General features: G+C 37.7%; 1 protein-coding gene across 1 annotated transcript in view; it reads right to left on the bottom strand.

Moving 5' to 3' along the window:
- Positions 1 to 5,344: 5,344 nt before the first annotated feature.
- LOC140597330 (rho GTPase-activating protein 20-like) overlaps positions 5,345 to 21,798 on the bottom strand; it is a 37,028-nt gene continuing 20,574 nt past the window's right edge. The window contains exons 6-14 of the mRNA XM_072745549.1: positions 20,708 to 20,749; positions 19,991 to 20,075; positions 16,258 to 16,335; positions 14,055 to 14,115; positions 11,231 to 11,419; positions 9,451 to 9,623; positions 7,972 to 8,133; positions 6,090 to 6,199; positions 5,345 to 5,573 (exon numbers count right to left, since the gene is read on the bottom strand). Coding sequence (XP_072601650.1) covers positions 5,345 to 5,573; positions 6,090 to 6,199; positions 7,972 to 8,133; positions 9,451 to 9,623; positions 11,231 to 11,419; positions 14,055 to 14,115; positions 16,258 to 16,335; positions 19,991 to 20,075; positions 20,708 to 20,749 — 1,129 coding nt within the window. The remainder of the gene's footprint in view (positions 5,574 to 6,089; positions 6,200 to 7,971; positions 8,134 to 9,450; positions 9,624 to 11,230; positions 11,420 to 14,054; positions 14,116 to 16,257; positions 16,336 to 19,990; positions 20,076 to 20,707; positions 20,750 to 21,798) is intronic.

The following is a 21,798-nucleotide window of genomic DNA, read 5'->3' as shown; positions in this document are numbered from 1 at the left end:
TAAAGTAAAAGGCACTAAGAAACAGGAGACAATGCGACAATGATAGTTAAGAATGATTGGTTGCCTCACTGAGCCTTTTTTAGATTCCTCATAAAATAAACATTTGCTTACTATTGTGAACTTCCATACCTATCTTCAAATGTTTAATATGATTTTTCTTTTGGAAACTGCCTTCATTAGGAGTGTGGTGAAGAAGCCATCAAAAGCAGGATGTTTGCTTTGGTAAACATTATGTATGTATCAGTGTATATTTTGAAATTTCTTATTATTACTAGTAATCATATTAGTATTAGTATTTTGCATGGAGTCTTCAGGGGCGTGGTGTGTGGTGAAAACAGAAAGTATTTCTAATGTATTGGGCTTTTAACTCCTACAGTAGATTCCTTAAATTTTGAATTCATGAAGTGTTTTCCGAATTGAGAAGTTCTCAATCAGTTCTGCCCATGTCGCTCCTTGGGCAATCATAATGAAAGACACCAATCACAGCTTGACTTACTCATGTGCGGATAAAGTTAGAACTTTCCCCACCTTTAAAACAAATGCTACCACATGAACAGATTTGCTGTAATGCCTCACTCTGTCTCCAGAATTTAGTTTCTTCCTTAGGATTCTGCATGCCTTTATACTACCTGGTTTTCTGAATATGCCTTCCGTGAGTGGTCCTTTCTCATTGATAAAGGACAGCATATCCTGAGAGAAAAAAAGAAGAGTATATGGCATTTCATATCCCAAGCCCAGAGTAAAAGCTTGCTACCTTTTTGAAAGAGCTAGGCGATGTGATGGTATACGGTGTTAGAGCTGGAAGGACTAAAGTCAATTTAGATTCTTTAATCAATGTCTCCCTATAGTTTCTACCCAAAATCCACCTGACAGTCATACGCTGAAACATTGTAATCACTTATTTTAATCAGATTTTTTTCTCATTGAATTTACCCTTTTAAATCGAACTCCCGTGTTTCAAGGCCTTGTGGAATCCTCGCCTGATTCCTTCTGGAATCAGTCTTGATTCCTTATTCCCTTACATAGATGCACTTCCCCAAGTATGGAAATCTTTTTGCCATACTCATTTCCCATTTGTTGATTCTTCTTTAAGTGATTGTATCCTCCATTGCAACTATCTCTATTTCCCTTCTTCCTTAAAAAAAAGAAGCTCAAATGCTCTCTTCTTATTAACTGATTACATTTCCTTCATGAGTCTTTCACTGTCCTTTGCTCTATCTTCATGTCCTCTCGCTGCAGTGTAGAAAGATAATAAGGGCTAGAGTCTGATAGACCAAGGGATTGGAAACCTATTATGCTTCTGATCATTTGTGTGACCTGGGGCAAATGTGAACTGTACTGAAAGCTTTCAAATTCATTTGTAAAGTGTGGAGGATGATAGTTCTAGCTACCCCCTAAAATTGATGTGATGCAAGGACTGGGGTAGTAGCAAGCATGGAACTAACGTGGTCAATTTCTTCACACCTTGGATAACATTCCCAAATCTAGTGCAGGGTTGCAGAGGTCCTGGGTACTCAGGAAATTTCCACACTGACAATTCAGTACACCGATTTGAGATAACAAGGGCAAACTCTGTGGCTGTCATTTAACATCCTCTTTTAGAATTAGCAGATTCTTATATGCCTCAGGATGAGTCTTTATGCTTAGGTAAGATGTTTTCAGTTGTTAGATTAAGTAGACTCCGTTGAAGGAGACCTGAGACTACTGTGAGTTCAGGAAGACAACAGCAGAATGTGAAGATGATTCATGCACACAGAGTCCATTTTGACTGATCTGAACAGGCCTACATGGGTCTCAGTGGAAACAAGTGGAAGGGACAAAACGTTGTTCTGCTGTATTGGCCAAATGACTCTGCAGTAGGTAAATCAAATGACACTAGCAAAGCTTCTCAGCCAAAGCGAAGGACTGTCTAATGATTTATCCATTTGAGGGTTGGTTTGCATGAGAACACTTGGCCTCTCCGAGGTCCTTCTCCTCAGGAAGGTAAAAAAAAAAAAAAAAAAGACCAAACTGAGACCTACCAGTATGGGTAAGGGCAAGATGTCCTTATCAAAGATATCCATAAGGGAAACTCCAAAGAGCTCTCCTGGTTCTTCAGACAGCACAGCTGTGCACTGGTTGTTCTGGGATGGGCCAATGAGCTGGCAAGCGGCCGAGTCTCTGAAAGCAGTGCTTTTCATCGTCTTCCGGTCTGAATCTAAGGAAGAAGGGAGGTTAGTGTGTTTTAATTCACTTAGCCTTATTTTCACCATTGCCATTATACAGCATGTTCATTGTAGGGGCTAGAAGAGGGAAACTGAGTCATTTATTGTGTAAAACTCTCCATGTTCTAATGTGGCTAAGAGGGTCCTCATGGCATTGATGAGTTCTTGCTCCTATCGTTCAGACTGATGGTTAAACCTTGGGACTTGATCAGATTGAAGGTCAGAATTTCCTGCCATCAGTTACTGTCTTTGCAATGCAACAGGAGACACTGAACCTGTAGACGTTTCTTTTCTACTGGAGTGATCAGTGGGTTCAGCTGTCAGATATGATTTTAAAAGCCAGAAGGATTTGTATGCAAATCAGGCTGAGATTAGTAATCCTCTGGTTTCAAATCCAGTCTGAGACCAGAACTGCTCAGATGAGTCTCCACTGAAGTGTTATGTGAATCGTAACCAAAGAAATGGTTGTCTAACGTACTGAGCTATGGAATGATTTTTATTATCCATATAAAAGTATACAACACAACACAGTACAATACAATTCAAAAAGTAGTTCATAGGATATGGTAGGCAGTGAAAAGGAGAGATAATTTGTGGAAGATTCCTCAATATGAATATATGGGACCAAAGAAAAAACTTTAAATGGAAATAGCTGGGTCTTGGAAGGGGTTCATTCCTCATTCATTGGAAATACAGAAAAAGAAGTGTCAAGGGTCATTATGGAGATTCCAGTCTTCAGTGCCTTACTAAACTGTAGACATGTAGGTGGATGGACCACATGGGGACTTGGTAGCATTCTGCAGTTGTGCTCTTCTGGAAATCACTATCACTCTCACTGGCTTGGATTCAACAGTTTGATTTTCTGTCACTGACGACATGAAAAACAAACACTTGTCTTGCACCAGCATATTCTCAGACATGGTACTAGACTCATCTTAATTCCTGATGACACGGATTATCCAAAAGCTTCCCTCAACACAATGAGGTCTATGTCGTAAAACGAAGATATGTCAAAAGTATGGAGGGATTGATGATATGTGTCTCCAGGTTCTGGATCTAAACTCCAATTTACAAAAAATGGGGTGTTGCCAGGGAGCTGTGATTTGCTAGGCTCCAATAATACTTGCACTAGGCTCAGAGGAACTTCTCCTAGTTCTATTAATTGTGTTTTAGAAACGTTTTTACATCCTTTATGTTATTGAATCTTGACAACACTTCTAAGATTTAGGCATTATTTTTATCCACATTTTAGGCATGAATAAAGTGATACCGAGCTAGAGTAATTGGTCAAAGGTCATGTAGATGATAAACGGGGGCACTGGAGTTTGTACTCTGGAGAGGTTGTTTGACATCAAGTCAAGTCCTTTTCTCTCAATGATGCTGGTTATTTTCAACTCATTTTAAAGAGCACTGGAATCCTGTGGTGCCTCAAGAGCCATTGATCAAAAAGAGAATGGAGCAGGAATTAAAGCCCCGTGCTATGGTTTCAACCAGAGCACATTTATATATTATAAGTAGAAATAAATAATTATGCATTATATGCTTACCCACATATAAAATATAATATAGATGCGGGATCCATTTAAAATTGTGTTTAAAAATATCCCCAAACACTGTATCATACCATGCTATCTCCTAATACTGCCAAAACGTCTTGAAGTTTCTATGCTTTCCTGGGTCTCCAACAGTGTGAAACCTCCCTTGACCTGCTAGCCAGCCTTCAGAAGAAGGAGCAGCTGGGAATCATTGCCCTGGGCATGCTCTGGGCTCCAGAACAGGGCTAAGTATCTGCCATGACCCCTGGCAACCTTGCTGCCTGTGTCTCCCTAAAGCCTATTAAATTATCCACAGTACCTGCAGCCTTCCCATTGTTATGACAACTCTTTGAATTCTCTCCCAAGAGAGAAGTGATGTCTTCGCCAAATATCTTCAGGCAATTTTCGATCAAAAACTGTATGAGAGAAGCCTGTAATGCAAAAAGAACACAGTGGGGTGCTCTTTTTCATATGGAAGAGTTATAGGTCACATTTTGTTTATAAACCTTGGATCTAACCAAAACTGTGAAAGACTTCTATGAAAAATTCAGAGTTGATAAAAATATATAGAAACCCAAGTTCTCTAATAAATAACATAGAGTGATGCTTTCCATTGTACTTTGAGTACAGATTTTAAAATACTACTAGACAGAGGGCTAAACTCCTACTTTGTGGCCTAATTTAATACCTAACATTGTGATACCAAAGGTTACATCTTTAAAACTAGGATAGTTTTCAAAGTAACCCACTTTCTAAAAGTTTACTTATTTTCTAAAATTTTGCTTCCAGAAAATATTGGGTTGTAACTTAGGAAAATATCTGATTTAGATGTATAAAGCAGTGACAAAATCCTATGATATCCATTTCTTAAATATGGACAAATATTTTTTGGAAAGTGGATATTCCTGTGGATTTTTTTTGAAGTTTTCTTTTGTTTTGTTTTTGAGTAAAAACTCACAGGGCTGGGGAGAAAACATGTTTGTCTAGCCGCAGTCCCTTCTCATGTCTTACTTTGAATAATGCTGGCTCTTGGCATGAGCTTGGGGAAGCTGTCATCTTATTAGGTATGTGTGGCTTCATCAGGATGTTTTGGAATATCTCACTAGTTTCTGTCTGATGTAGCGGAGGCAAAAGAGTAGTCAAGTGTTTTTCTAAATGAGCCACAACTTGCAGAGCAAAGCTATGTGTTTGGAGCCATGGGTGCTCTTAGTGCCCAAGCCACCTAGGATGTGCCAGTAACGACCACAGGAACTGGGGGTTGTTACCATTGTGTCATGAGGAAACCATGTCTTTGCGCAAGGTTACAAGCTCTCCCTCAAGGATCAGGCTGAGATTTGAACCTTGGCTTGTCAAACTCTGGAGCCCAGGTCTTTTCTACCATATTACATCACTCCTCTCTCTTTTGTTTAGTCAGTCTAGTATTGAATCTCCTGGATGGGAAAGAAGTGACTCAACTGCTCTGCGTTTCCCACGTTAAGACCCCTTCCCATATTCCACCAGAGAAGCATAACAAACCTGCCATTCCAAGAAAGCCTAGGAAGATGTGCACTTTTCAGAACTGATCCATCCAATTTACTACTACACATTTCAGATTCAAAGCCTGGATTATAAACCCGAGGGGACACATATGAGAGCTCTCCCTACCTTTTTTTTGAAGTTCTCTTCCAATTCCAACCTGCAGGAATTAGGTGGACAAAGAAGGCTTGGGGCTATACACACTGATAATTCATAAGCTGTCATCTGATTGGATGAGGATTGTTGCTCAATGTTGTAGAGCACTCCGAAAAGGTATCGCAAGAGAACAACGTTCACTTTTGGCAGCTGGGCTAGAAGCCTGAAGTCAGAAAGATGCACTTTTAAATAAGGCAAGTCACTGCACTTAGCAGCTGGAAGTATAGAGATGGAGAGCAGAGAACATCTTTCTAGATCTAGTATACAGCCTGCTGTAGCAGAGTTCCAGGCATGAACGTATACAAAAATGTTTTACCGAATTCAATTTCTGAGCTAACCCACTCCGTTTAAATGTTTGACAAACTTTAGGTTATGCCACTGGCTGTTGATGCACTGGCATCTCTTTGGCCACTGACTTTTGTCTACCAGTTTCATATATTCAGAAGTTATACAATGACTAATGAGTCAATGTTAATAAGGTCAGGAGAAGTACAATAATAGCCATAAGGCATGTCTGTATTCTGAAACTGCCCTCCATGGGTGACAAGAATTGAAACTATGTGGCATTGAATGTTATTTTAGTGGTCAAAGTGGCAAGAAGTAAACCAATATATTCCTAATAGTATATTGGCTGTATTTCTGAGCCATGACCAGAGTAGAGTAATTATTGCATCATTACCTCTGGGCTGCATTTATTTTTTTCTTCTCTGTCACTTCGTCAAGAACACGAAGCCATTTTTCATAGAGGTCCGATGAAAGTAAACTGCCTTCAATATTTTCAAGAAAATCCTTATGTGGATAAAAGAAAAATACACACAGACACACTCACATATACAAAATATATATTGGAAATATTACAGAGAAAACACTTAGTTGCAAACTTCAGTTCAGTCTTACTTCCGTCATAGATACCCAAACTGTGACCCACATGGAACTCTGCTCTGATTCTCCATTGACTTGTACGTGCAAAAGCAGGTGTGTGGATTTTCTCCAACAAACATGAAAGCATCAAAGCAGAGCCTAGGCTTCAGTGTAAATGAGGACAAAGCTCCCTTGTATCATATAGCACTTACTCTTTTGTGTGCTTTTCTGCAAACTACTACATAAGCTACTCTCATAATTGTATCATTCTTCCTTTCCTGAACTATACAAAAGTAGAGAGTCTAATGGCAAACTCGTGATGGTCCTGAGGATGTATTCATTTCTAGTGTAGGCCAATTCTCCAGATAGTTTGGCATGATACTATTCAGGCCAAGGTTGCAGAGTCTGATTCTCCACAAAGATTAGTCAACTTTAAGTAGGGAAAGCTTCAGGAATGTCTAAGAACTCTATGCACACGTGGTCACCATCTTCCTAGTCTGTGCCTATAACACGGGAATAGAAAAGACCCTATTAAACCTTGCTAGAAACATCAATTCCATGTGTGCACCTTCAAGAGGGCAACACTTATCATGCTATTCGAGTACCTAATGTATCATCATTCTTTCCCCTGTCTCTTGATGCCTATATATATATTTAGTGGTGTGTTTTACTGGACCTCAGTGTAGTAGTGGTCAGGGACTATTGGTATCTTTCATATAGTTGAACGAAAATGAGGGACAAGAAAAGACCAAATGTGACAAGGAAGGACCACATAGGACCTTGATTGTAAGAGTGTCATCATTACTGCCTTAACTTAGTTTTGTTGAGAGCTGATAGCAAGTGCCAAGGTAGATGGATTAAATTCTCTATTCTAGTTCTCACTTCTTTCTCCATTCCCATTTTAGCAATAGAATGGGATATCTGTGATGTAGCTGTATAATTTCCAAATTAATATAGTTCTTGAGTTGATCTATTGAATTTTCAGAATTCCAATCTACTTTTGTCTGTTGCACCTACTCCAAAAGTTAGGTTTATCAAAACTGGCATGTAGCAAGAGCTGGCTAACATGTCGTTATAACCTTGGATGGTGGGCTAGACATCACAAATATTAACTAAAGGATGCCTAGGATGTGGTGAAAGGAGACACAAATGGCAAAATCATTCCTCCATGACTTATAAAGTAAAAGGCATCAAGAAACAGGAGACAATGCGACAATGATGGTTAAGAATGATTTGGTCACCTCACTGAGCCTTTTTGGATTCCTCATAAAGTAAACATTTGCTTACTATTGTGAAATTCCCTACCTATTCTCAAATTTTTCGTATGATTTTTCTTTTGGAAACTGCCTTCATTAGGATCGTGGTGAGGATGTCATCCAAAGCAGGATGTTTGCTTTGGTAAATATTATGTATGTGTGAGTGTATATTTTGAAATTTCTTAGTATTAATAGTATCATATTAGTATTAGTATTTTGCATGGAGTCCTCAGGTAGGCTGTTTGTGGTGAAAACAGAAAGTATTTCTAATGTATGGGGCTTTTAACTCCTACAGTAGCTTCCTTAAATTTGATTTCATGAAGTGTTTTCCAGTTTGACAAGTTCTTAATCAGTTATGCCTATGTTGGTTCCTGGGCAATCATAATGAAAGACACCATCACAGCTTCAGTTACCCATGTGTGGTAAAGCTAGACCTTTCCCCACCTTTAAAACACATGCTACCACATGAACAGATTTGCTGTAACAGTTAACTCTGTCCCCAGAATTTAGTTTCTCTTTTAGGATTCTGCAGGATTTTATACAGGCTGATTTTCTGAAGATGCCTTCCAGGAGTGGTCCTTTCCGATTGATCACGGAAAGCATATCCTGTAGGAAAAAAAGAAGAGCATATACATTTTGTATCCCAAGCCCAGAGCAGAAGCTTGCTTCCTTTTAGAAAGAGCTAGGCTATTGGATGGTGTACAGTTTTAGAGCTGGAAGGACTAAAGTCAATTTAGATTCTTTAGTCAATGTCTCTCTATAGTTTCTACCCAAAAATCCACCGTACAGTCATACACTGAAACATTGTAATCACTTATTTTAATCAGCTTTTTCATTGAATTTGCCCTTTTAAATCAAACTTCTGTGTTTCAAGGCCTTTGTGGAATCCTCGCCTGTCTCCTACTTTACCAGTCTTGGCTCCTTATTCTCTTACATAGATGCTCTTCCCCCAGTATGGAAATCTTTTTGCCATACTCATTTCCCATTTGTTGATTCCTCTTTAAGTGATTGTATCCTCCATTCCAACTATCTCTATTTCCCTTCTTCCTTAAAAAAAAAAAAAAAAGCTCAAAAGCTCTCTTCTTATTATCTGATTACATTTCCTTCATGAGTCTTTCACTGTCCTTTGCTCTATCTTCATGTCCCCTCCCTGCAGTGTAGAAAGATAATAAGGGCTGGAGTCTGATAGACCAAGGGATCGGAAACCTATTATGCTTCTGATCATTTGTGTGACCTGGGGCAAATGTGAACTGTACTGAAAGCTAATTCATTTGTAAAGTATGGAGGATAATAGTTCTAGCTACCCCCTAAAATTGATGTGATGCAAGGACGGGGTAGTAGCAAGCATGGAACTAATGTGGTTAATTTCTTCACACCTAGGATAACATTCCCAAATGTAGTGTAGGGTTGCAGAGGTCCTGGGTACTCAGGAAATTTCCACACTGACAATTCAGTACACCGATTTGAGATAACAAGGGCAAACTCTGTGGCTGTCATTTAACATCCTCTTTTAGAATTAGCAGATTCATATATGCCTCAGGATGAGTCTTTATGCTTAGGTAAGATGTTTTCAGTTGTTAGATTAAGTAGACTCCGTTGAAGGAGACCTGAGACTACTGTGAGTTCAGGAAGACAACAGCAGAATGTGAAGATGATTCATGCACACAGAGTCCATTTTGACTGATCTGAACAGGCCTACATGGGTCTCGGTGGAAACAAGTGGAATAGGCAAAACGTTGTTCTGCTGTATTGGCCAAATGACTCTTCAGTAGGTAAATCAAATGACACTAGCAAAGCTTCTCAGCCAAAGCCAGGGACTGTCTAATGATTTCTCCATTTGAGGGTAGGTTTGCATGAGAACACTTTGCCTCTCCAAGGTCCCTCTCCTCAGGAAGGTAAAAAAAAGACCAAACTGAGACCTACCAGTATTGGGAAGGGCAAGTTGTCCTTATCACATATATTTGTGAGTGAAACCCCAAAGAGCTGTTGTGGTATTGCCGATGGTGCAACTCTGCACTGGTTTTTCTGGCAAGTGCCAGAGCGCCGCCAAAAGGCCCAGTCTCTGAAAGCAGTGCTTTTCATGGTCTGGCCTGAATCTAAGGAAGAAGGGAGATTAGTGTATTTTAATTCACTTAGCATTATTTTCACCATTGCCATTTTGCAGCGTGTTCGTTGTAGTGGCTAGAAGAGTGAAACTGAGTCATTTGTTGTGTAGAACTCTCCACGTCCTGATGTTGGCTAACAGCATCCTCATGGCATTGATAAGTTCTTGGTCATATCCTTCAGACTGATGGTTAAACCTAGAGACTCGATCAGACTCAAGGTGAGTACTCCCTGTGTCATCAGTTACTGCCAGTTACAAGGCATCAGGAGGCACTGAACCTGTAGATGTGTTTTCTACTGGAGTGATCAGTGGGTTCAGGTGTCAGATCTGATTTTAAAAGCTAGAAGGATTTGGTATGCAAATCAGGCTGAGTTTGGTAATCCTCTGCTTTCACAGCCAGTCTCCCCTCAGCCCCAGATTTCCTCTTTGGTTTCTGAGTGCTCAAGTTTCTACCATCCAAAGGATCTGCTTCTCAGGACACAATCTGCCTGAGCCCTACTTCTATGTTCCTCTGCTCTGGGCCATCTTCAAGGATGACTTGCTGCAGTCAGGGTCCTTGGGATGTTGTCATTACATGCTGGCTATGTGGTGGCTGTGTTTTCTTGTCATATCCCACTAACCCACCCAGAGATGATGTTTTTGGTTAAATAGGTTTAACATTTACTGAAAGGAGCCTAAACCACAATGAAGTGTGGAAACCTACTTCCTCACACACACACTCAAACATATATGTAAATATACATCTACACACAAGTCCCAGGCTTGAAAGAAATCATAGAAGCGAAAAAAACAATGAGAGGTTATGAATGCACTTATAGAGGTTATGAATGCATATATATATTATATATATATACGAAGGCACCAGTTTCCAGAGATGATTTTTAATTACTCAACATTCCCTATGAAGGAAGAGCTTTCCAAAGAAAAGGTGACCAGCAGTGAAAAGCTGAGTTCAAAGTTTCTAGTGCTCAGCTGTGAATGTTTTCCTTTGAAGATTCCTTAACATTGCTTAAATAACTGATTTTTGAAGAGTCCAGAGATGAGCCAAGGTTTCGAAGGATAAGCACATGAGGAACATTTCACCAAATAACCTTGAACACCCGGCCACTTGGCTTTTCTGGGATGTAGTGAGTGCATCACCACCTCCACTCATGTGGGTGCCAGCACTGCACCAGAAGCATCCTGGTCCTGCCACTTATGAAGCTCAGCATTTTAAAGCTTCGGTTTGCTCAACTTTAACATAAATGATGCTACCTACAACTCGTTAAACTAAATATATGATATACTACTCAGCACAAGGCATGGCTCAGGGCAGGCTTGAAAGTGCTCTGAGGGTATAGAGAAAGACAGGAGTTAAAGGTCTTCCCAAAAGATTTAAAACAAGGAAACAACCTTCATAGAAATGAGTTGGGTCTTGATGTCAGACTTTTGAATTTTTCTAAGCTTGATTTTGGGTAGTTTTTGCATTCTTTCCTATACTGTTCCTCCTCATTGATGACAATAAGCTCACCCAGAAAGAATAAACTGTGTGTCTGAATTGTGTTTAAGCATGGAGACATGAGCCAAGGGAAGGCACTTGAAGAAAAGCAAGCGGCTCACCTCTCCCTTGCTTGTTCTGGGCTGGGTGCCTGGGCTTCAGTATGAAATGGATTTGCATCTCTGTGATCTTCTGCTCCAGAAGGAGGGACTCCTGAGTTGGGGAAGGAGAGATGGAGTCCTCTGCTTCCTTTGGCAGTGCTTTAGTAGATGGAAGATGGCTCATTTTAATTCCATAGGGATGTTCATGTCCTGTATGGAAAGAAACCTGAATATTTAGGATGATGGTGATGGCTGTCATCAAACTACCTGAGTGTAAGCATCACCCTATTTGTATATGTTGGTATTCTTGTCATCAAGAAAAAATTTGTATATGTTGGTATTTTTGTCATCAAACCAAACCTGAGTGTAAGCATCACCCTATTTGTATATGTTGGTATTTTTCTGGGACTTCTAGATAAAGAAGGCTGTGCCTCCTCAGTGAGCATCATATGCACCCTTGTGGGAACAACTTACAGAAAGCGTGTGCCCAAGGGAAAGATTTTAAGAAGAGAAAACAATTTAAAGCATGTTACTTTGCTTGAAATACATATATTCATGAGTGCAATAAACAATGCTGACTTTTGCTGGGTAACTATCTGAGAATGTTGAAGGTTTTCTAGTTTGTGCCTTGACACTAACTACATCTATACATCATAGGCAAATTACTTGACCCCGTCGAGCCTTACACTAATTCTTTGAAATGCTTGTCCACACACAAACTTATCAGAGTGAATATATTAATAAGCATTGGTGGTTAATATTCTTATTTTTTACTTTTATTTTTTGGTTAATAAATTTTTAAATATTTGGAGTATATATATAAAGAATTGCTATCTTCACTATTCTCTCCAACAGAATGTCAGTCGAACAGATTTTTTGTTCATTTCCTTTTGTCAATTCTCCAGCCAGAGCTACTCTAGAGTAATGGGATGGGTTGCCCTTATGCTTTATGGTTCCCTTCCACTGCTGCCCTCCCTCTATGGGGTGTCCTGCCAGGCAATGATCAGAAGGAAGGGTGTGCAGAGTGGGAAACCCAGAAGCAAACTGTAAAACGATGGTTAGAGAATAGAAAACCACACCCAGAGCTATCCAGAATTGCCTGCCAAGTGATTTGTTTTGCTCTTTTATGCTTTAAATTGTTTTTCCTCTCTAGAGAATTCTCAAAGACCCTATGAAATGATATGGATTTCATTTTTTAAGAATAGAATGAAAATTCTCATTCTGTCATTCCAGATTTATTACTGAATGTACCTAAAGGAGCTTTTGCTGTTCTTTTCATCCGTCATGAATGCAATGTTCACAAGAATCACAGGGACTTCGCTCCATTAAGGAAAAAGAAGCTTCTATGACAGCAATACAACCAAACCAAGATAACCAGGAGTTAATCCACAATTGAGAATTGAGAGTATGTTTTAAAAAATGCATTTTTGAATGCTCTAATGGATCATCATGAACGACAGGCTCTTCAGATTCCTTAGAGCTGCGTTCGTGTGTGAAGCTATTCAAAGTCTCAAAAGTTACCATCTACATCATTTTATCTAAATTAATGCACTTTATTAAAACATATATAAGTATTTAACTTTTTTCCTTTTTACTGCTAAGCAACTATTTTTTTAGATTTTATTTATTTATTCATGAGAAACAGAGAGAGAGAAAGAGGCAGAGACACAGGCAGAGGGAGAAGCAGGCTCCATGCAGGGAGCCCAACGTGGGAGTCGATCCCAGCTCTCCAGGATCACACCCTGGGCTGAAGGCAGCGCTGAACCACTGAGCCGCCAGGGCTGCCCCTGTCCAACTTTTACAAAGATGTCAACATTAATTCAAAACAGGAAGTGGTACTGAGGGGTTTTGTTCTCAGTGATGAGCTTTGTGACTCTATAGTCTAAGACTGGGAATGTATATTTTGCAGAAAGAAATTGGTTGTTTTTTAAAAAAAGGAAATTGGTTGTTTAGATTTCCAGATTATTTGAAAAAGAGTTATAGCTTCACAGGTTTATTAAAAGGATAAAAAAATTTCATGTAAGAAGGAATGCTTTAAGATTTCTAGAAGAGATTATTGTCACCATTACCATCCATTACTATACTTCAAGGCCTGCTACCAATCCTGTCTTCTTTTTCTTTTTTTTTAAACCCTTCCATTACTGGAAACATTAAACAATTTTGCTAATCCAAAGATTTATTTTTTCAGAGAACTTGTGCTAATAACTATTTTAGAAGAGGTGCAATCTGTTTATCAATAACCTTAAGAACAGTGATGGAAAAAACCTGAGAAACAGCAAAGTGTAGGCGATTTCATCAGTGAAGATGAGAGGAGTTTAAATGTGATTATCTCATTTTCCTTATGATGCAGAGAAAACTGGGCACAGGGCAGGGGTGTTAAATACATATCTGTACCTGGATTCAGAGACATAACTGGATTTTAGAGAATTCTCACAAATAGAGGCTTCTTAGCAGTTAGGAACTAGAATTCAAAATTGACATATGAAAAATAAATGTATGGGAAAAATTCCAATCCATTTTGCTTTCATACCTAATGAGTAAATAAGTAAGTAAATAGTAAATAATCACACTTCTTCAAGACAGCTCTGTTTGTCAGGTAAAAAGAAGTAGAAACAAAAATTTATATTTCTCTCCCTCACTAAATCATAGCTGCTGAATGAAGAGATGTTATCAATGCCTGGGCAACAGTACCTGGTAATTCTTTATTAAACATGTGAGTGAATATTGCATGTGATTTTCACTTTTAAGGATTTTGAAGCTTAAGAAAGAACAACCATTACTTTGAAACTTAGAGTTACAATTTTGAACCTAATCAATCCCATCTTAGATTTTCCCTGACACTTACCAATTAGTGGAAGTTTTTCCTTGCCAGAACTCACCCACAGCTGGAAGTCGTTCTCAGAGCCCTTGGAAACAAAAAGAACTAGGTGTCAAAACATATCTTTCACAGTACTTGAAGAACACATTTCCTTAGCATATCTGTGTTTCCAAAAAGAAAGAATTGGGGCCAGGATAAATGGTATTTGGTCCATGGAGGTAGCTATAGTACTTGTTAACTAGTTCCCCTCACAGCTTCCAATAGACTGTCCCAGATTCTTGCAATTTTTGATAAAGACCGGGAAACCACAGTACAGCCAGCCCCTCACTTTGTGGGTGGCCCATGGTGTAAGAAATGAGATTTGTGTCCCTTTACTATGGAGTAAAAGTCTCATCTCAGAGTCCTCTCTTCTGCTGTCTCTAGACTCCTTGGATAGCGTTGGCCTTTGTCTCCAAATGTCCCTGCCCAGAGATGCATGTTGTCCAGAGAGCCATATACTCTGCTATGACTAATCCTGAGCAAAGTAACTTGAGAGGCATCAATAGCTCAGCAGCCCTGAGCCAAAGGAGACAAATGCCCAAGAGACATTGAGGAGATAGTGGACGGAAGTCTGCCACTGGCTTTGGGGCAGGCAAACTCCACTTTAGGGAGAGAAAGGATGAGGACTCTAGGCAGCATGTCAGATGCAGAAAATCATTACTCCCAGCACAATTATTGCCCAGTAATACTGAAAATCCCAATTGTTTGAAACAAACAATTCTAAATTATAAAGATTGCTGAACTATTTTAAAGAGTCTTCCTGGAGACGAAAGCAAAAAAACGTTTGAAATGGAATTATTGGTAATAGTTATCATGTGCCCTTGACTCCTGATTAAAAATCATGGCCTTCACCTTATGAAGGAATGTCATAGGTATGGGCACAGACACAGATACACACACACACACACACAGCTAAATCTGCTCAAGATTGTGTTGCAAATAAGAAGTAAGAGCTAATAAGGTAGGGTAGGGTTTGGAAATGCCATGCTGGAATCCTTTAAATCAGGTTTACATAAAGCCAAATAAGCCCAGTTCTTTATTAAAATAGAAATTCTTTGCCTAGTGACATTGATCGCTTTAAGTAAAGAAAATCACAAACATGAAATAAAATGAGTTAAATCATTAGTCAATCTCCCCACCTTCATCCCTCAAACCACTCACTCTCTTTTCCAGGATTTAATTCTTACTTAGGGTTTCTATATCATACAGGTTAGAAACGTATGTAAAGATGTGCTTTAGTCAGTACATATAAATTCAATTTTATCTTGGATGTATTATTAAATGTTGTTTGTACAGAAATCATTGATTTCTTCTGCCAAATTCTCATTGCTCTGAAATTTTAAAGGCCTATATTATACCATTGGCTCAGATAGAATTTACAAACCATCTTATGATTATGTCACATCACATTTACAGAGGATTTTGGATAAGAAGCTGTGCTTTCCAAGTGCTCCCTTTGGTTCTCTCCATCTATCACTGTCCCTCTTTTTTCCCTTATAAAACCTCATCCTCAAATATATTTCTCTTTCATAAAAAGAGATCAGCCCCAGATCCATGGTCTTATTCAGAACTTGTCTTTGTCTTTACCAGTTGCTAAAGGGTATGAGCTGCTTCATCCTCAGGATCTGCATCAAAAGGAGGTAGCTTGTAGCCATGTAGTCTTTATGTCAAAATGTACAACAGAACATGTAATTTAGGATTCATTAAACAGATTGAGTCCTTCCTTGTGTGATAACTAGGGTCAATAGGGATGGAGACGTATCAGAATTGAAAACACAGAAAGAAGAGTCCAATAGAGGAGGAAATATTTAGAAATTTAGAAACAACAATAAAAAAGAAACTTAGAAACATCTTTATTGTCTGTATTTAAAATATATACAGTAAACTGCATATTGTTATTAGCACTCTAAAATTATAGTCCAATTTTAGGCTATAACTTTGAATTTGCAGAAAATTTCAAATGGGAATATAAGAATAGCACTCATGTATAAGCTAATACTATAGCTTCGCTGCCTTCAATTTCTAAAGTTGGAAGGAAAATATGAGTATGTTATCCACAATAATCAGCTGTCTTATGATGGGAGGTGCACAACACCTACACACACACACACACACACACACACACACACACTCACAAAACTCAAAAGTCAAAGTTGGTTCGTAAACTAAAAATAGATAGTAGGCAACTTACGGTTATTCCCAGCATTGTTAGTAACATGTTGATAGTGTCATTTGCTGTGTCGGAATTTGTCACTGTTACAGTTACGGACTGTAAAAAATAAATAAGAAAAATTGCTACAATTTTTTTAAAATTTAAAGCATGTGACCAAATAATTGTCAAATTATTATCCATACTCCAAAAGTAAAGCTTGTTTCCAGGTAATGACAAAGTAAAGCACGTGTAGAACACGAACCCTTAATTATATTTTCATTTTTTTATATAACATGAAGCTAGTAGGAAACATGTCAGTAAAACATATATTTCCCTCCAGGAATTTGTGGCATACAAAATACAGCAGCTGAAGCAAGGAAGAGAAAAATTGAGAATTCTAAGAGGGCACATGGGGTGACCCTCAGCTCCATAAGGCTATTTCCAAAATGGTGGGAGGGGGATAGTATTAAAGGAAGGCACTAGATACTTTCCTCTCTTACTGAGTTGTGTTTGTATAGTATGGCTTAGTTCCTTTGTTTGTTTGTTTCTGGGGTTTTTTTTTTTTTTTGGCTTAGTTCCTTTGTAATTACATAGTCGGTTTCAGTAAAATCAGGTAAGAACTGGCTATGAAAGACACTTTTTAAAAACTACTATTTAGTCCATATTTTCTTTGTCAGGCATCATGGTTAACTAAGACTTCCATTGTTGCAATCTCTTAAGACTGATGAATCTAGGAAATGAGACTGGAAATGTTAGAAGTTGATGTTCCATTCACAACTCTGCCAGCGAGTAGGTACTTCTAATACCTCTCTATCAGACCATACATTGAGAAACTGCTCCATACAACTAGGAAAAGTTTAAAGAAAATTTTCTGAAAGGGGTTAATAGCAATCTGAGATGGATCTATAAGACTATCTGAATTACAAACTATCTGAATTACAAAAATTACGAAAGTCATATAAGAGAATATGTAACCAGAACATTTACTATGCATACAGTTTTTATAACATGTTTAGGCAATGGGGCCTGTGTCCTTCGGGAAACAGTGCATAAAGAAGAAACAGCACAAGTGGACACCCACAGGCCTTGAAAATATTAAAAGCAAAGTTAAAAGAAACTCTTTCATAAATCACTCCTTGTCCTTTCATTGTATTTTTCTTCTTATGAATTGAATGCAATTGCTTGATATCACAGATGGTCCCAAAGTAATTCAATAATCATTCAAATAGCAATTCAAATAGTAATTTAAGGGATGTATGTATATTTTCCTGCATGTTGTAGGTTCTCCCAACAGACAAATTCCATTAGATAGAACTCTCTCTAAACAAATAACTTCAGAAAAATAAACTATTTTTTGAAATAATTCAAAAGAAAAAGAAAACTTAGGTTATGTTCATGAGTCAAAACTGTTACTTAATATATGAAGAACCAGGAAAATGAGATCAATTTTCAAGAGCTGAAGCCACACCTGAGATGATCTCGATGCTTAGACTATTAGCCAAACACAGCTATTACAATAATGCTCAATGATACAAATGAAAATATGTTCACATTAAACAAAAATAGAGGCATCATAGTATAGAAATAAGAAGTATTAATGACTTTTCCTTATTTGAGAGGAAAAATATTTAACATAGAAATTTTTATCGGAAAAATATTTTTATTTATTTATTTTTTTTGAAAAATATTTTTAAAAAATTTATTGACTAGGCTACATTGCATAATGGAGATGATGAAAAGAAGTCAGTGATTTGAAAATAGATACTAGAAATTATCCAGTGTGAAGAAGAAAAGGGGGGAAAAGATTGAAAAAAAATTACAGAGCCTGAGGGATCTCTGAACAATGTGAAAGTGTCTGATATGGAAAGAATGGAACTGTCAGGAGGAGAGAAAGAGAAATAATGAGGAAGGAAATATTTGATGAAATAATGATTAAAATTTCCCAAATTTGGTGAAGACATAAATTTACAAATTCAAGAAATTCAGAATATGTCAAATAGGACAGATTCAAAGACAACCATGCTTAGGAACTTCATAGCCACTCTGCTAAAAACCAAAAATAAAGAGAAAACTTGAAAGCAGCTAGAGAAAAAATGACAAATCACCTACTGAGGATTAATGTTTAATCACAGACTACTCATCAGAAAGCATCAAGACCAAAAGACTGGAACATCTCTAAAGGACTAAAAGGAAAAAAATTTGCAAACAAAATTCTACACCCCCAAAAATATCCTTCAAGAGTCAGTGTGAAATAAAGCCATATTCAGATAAAAGAAATTAAGTAAATCTGTTTGCAGCAGTTCTGCACAAGGAATGCTAAGAATCATCTTTCTAGGATGAAGTGAAACAGTGCAGTGGGAAACTTGGATCTTTAAGAATGGGTGAAGAACATCAGAAATGTTTATTTCACCAAAACTATACCTCAATAAAGTTGATTTTTAAAAATCTCAAGGTAATTTTCCAAGGAAAGTTCTGAATGTAAACCACTGCCACAATTGATATCAAAGGCAGAGACAAGAATGTGCTCTGCTGCTAGAGAATTCTCTCTCCTTCATGCAGTGCATCTAGCTGGCACTTAACAACAGATCAAACTATTTGCATGGCTTTTGCTTTAGCCAGGAATACCTTTTTTGTTCCACCTTCAAATGCTGTTTTGTGTGGTCTAGAGCTACTTCGAACTATAACAACAACCACAAAAAATACCATTTAAAGATACCCAAAGTATCTTGTTCATCACTGTAAATGTCTTGGTTACTGTACTACAATTTCAGAAATCAAATTTTACACACAAAACTGGGCCAATTGGTTTGATTTTTTCCTCCCCACAGTATAAAGAAATTGAAATAGAAATATGCTGATCCCTTAAAAGTGTCATCCCTCTTAGTTCAATTCAATCCTGATATTCCTTGGAACAAAAGACTTTTTGAAACTCCTCTGCATTTGACATAACTACTCAATAAAACACCTGATCCTTAAGTGGATCCTGTACTAGAAAGGAGACATTATTGAGGTCAACTGACAAAATGAGAATGGGAATGGCAGAGTAAAGTATTACGCCAAGGTTAAATTCACTAAAGGTGATAACTGTAGAATATCTTTATTCTTAAGAAATGCTTAGGTTTAAGGAAAAAGGGCTATAGTATATGTATGACCCTCAAACGTATGTATACACATACATGTAATAGACACAGAGAAAGAAAATAAATGATAAAGCAAATGGAATAAAGTGTTACCAATAGGTGAATCTGGATAAAGAGTATACGGGGTGTTTTTTGTATTACTTTTATATTTACAACTTTTCTCTGAGTTTATAGTTATACTAAATAAAATATCTGGAGGGGAAAAAGGACTGTGGAGACAATCCAGACCATTCTGTATGTAAGTGGTGGCCCTTGGAAAAAATGATGGTTCCTTCTAAATCACTGTATTACAAGCCACTATAAGCAATTAGAAGGATCCAGAGAAATGTCATAGACACATAACATCCAATACTCTTTCCTTGCTTAAGCACTGTAGTATGTATTCCTCTTGCTTCATGTTACCTAGGACACAGTTTTTAGGTCTATAAAGAAGTACATGGAGAGGGGGAAAATACATTTTTCCTCATGGCACTTTTCTAAATATTCTCTCTCTCTTCCTACCTTTTGCTCTCTCCTTCCTCTCTCCCCAACTCACTGCTTCCTCCCTCTCTGTGTCTCCACCTCTATCCCATTTTTTCATTCAGTCAGAATTAGGAACTCAGAATTTAATTGTTGGTCTTAAAAATACTTACACAGGCACAGTTCTTGATGTTCTCAGTGAAGATTTTGAGGGGAATGCTTTTTGGCTGCTCCTTCTCTTTGGCTAGCATGATGTACCTAATCCAATTCGATAGTAACCCAAAAGAGAGTAGGATAAATTACCTTACTTTCAAATCAATTTATGTTGATCATATTTTCAACATACTTCGTTATTTTTAAATGCATATAAATAAGCTCAGCAAAAAAAAAATTGGGGGTTGGAAGGAAACATGCAAAAATATTTCAGGAAAATAAGCTGTGACTAGGAAAACAATAGATCACTCTTGTCATGTGAGATTTGACCAGCAGATCCAGGCACCAAAGCTTTCCTGCCTAGACCGGAGGTCATACTAGCACCTTCAAATGTAGGAATGAGAAGTTGCTTTGAGCATTACTTGGTAGGGTAAACTGCACTTATGGAAATTTAATATATGTTTTGAGAATGTTAGCTATAATCATGAGGTTGGAAAGTGGGGGAAGATGAGAGTAATAACCAGAATTTCATAAAAAAAAATAAGCAATATCTGGATGTAAAGGAGAGCAGGTTATTTGTAGTAATGGGCAGGGTACAATTAAATAAGAAATCATTGGAGGATAGTGTAACAATTCGTACTAAGGGGAGGGAACATAGTTTGGGGGCACTGCTTTGAAGAGATCTACATTTTTTTCATCATGGGTTAAAGACTTATAATATTACACTGACAAAATACCTTTGAAGGTAAGAACGCCATTTTTCCTTTTGTTCTGAAGAGCTGCAATTTAAAAAATGAGAAGAAAAAAATTGAGGAACGTACGATACTCCTACTAACATATTAAGATCACCACTCCAGACTAAAAATATGAGCAGCCCGTTGTTAAGGGATGTGGATGTGTAAATTGTACTCCCCTTAGAGTGGTTTTGATGGACTCCACTCTTCTGTGAGTGGTATTAAAGCAATGGGAAGTAGATCCTAAAGAGGGAGAAAAGTTGATTTCAAATCTGAAAACTTAATTGTGACTATGTGATGCAAGCTATGAGATCACGGGCACGTTGTTAACCACTCTGATATTTAGTTTCCAGAACTGGAAAGGGGTTAAATTATAGCTCAGAGTGTTCCTGCAGCTGCAAGGGCTATTCAGATATAAAGAATATTACCATTCAAATTAAATCACATTTAAGAAATTTAGCAATTTGATGGAACTGTCTTGGCTCAGAAACAAGAATATCTTTTTTGGAAAAAAACACCTGTAATAGTTTTATTTCCTTATGCATATGGCAGATTGTAATATGTTAAATTAGTTCCTAAAAACCTTATTCTTCATCACTGTGATCTTCTGAGAAAGATCAATCCCCTGATGCAAAATTACTAAAGATTAATATTTTCTCTGCTAAAATTTTCACAGCATTTAATATCCAAAGTTGCAAATGTCTTAAGGCTCATCCACACGTGGACTTATCACTTACCAGCATTCTTTTTTATTGTGGTAAATTACACATAAAAGAAAATTGACCATTAGTGACCTTTACTATATTCATCGTTCTGTGCAACGATCGTGACTGAACATGTTTATCACCCCAAAGCAAACATGTGTCTATTAAGCAGTCACTCTCCCTTCCCTCCTGTCCCTAGCTCCTGTACCACATTTTGTATATTGTTGATAAAAACTTGGTTTCTTCTTTCTTTCTTTCTTTCTTTCTTTCTTTCTTTCTTTCTTTCTTTCTTTCTTTTGGGACAACTACAACAGAGTGAGGTTCAAGGTCTCCTCTCCAAGATCCTGCCCTCTGATTCCCAGGAGGTATCTGCATGTTTAAATCACCGGA

The sequence above is a fragment of the Vulpes vulpes genome, unplaced genomic scaffold (genome assembly GCF_048418805.1).
Source record: "Vulpes vulpes isolate BD-2025 unplaced genomic scaffold, VulVul3 u000000641, whole genome shotgun sequence".
NCBI classification, from domain to species: domain Eukaryota; kingdom Metazoa; phylum Chordata; class Mammalia; order Carnivora; family Canidae; genus Vulpes; species Vulpes vulpes.
This window is presented reverse-complemented; position numbering and strand designations above follow the sequence as displayed.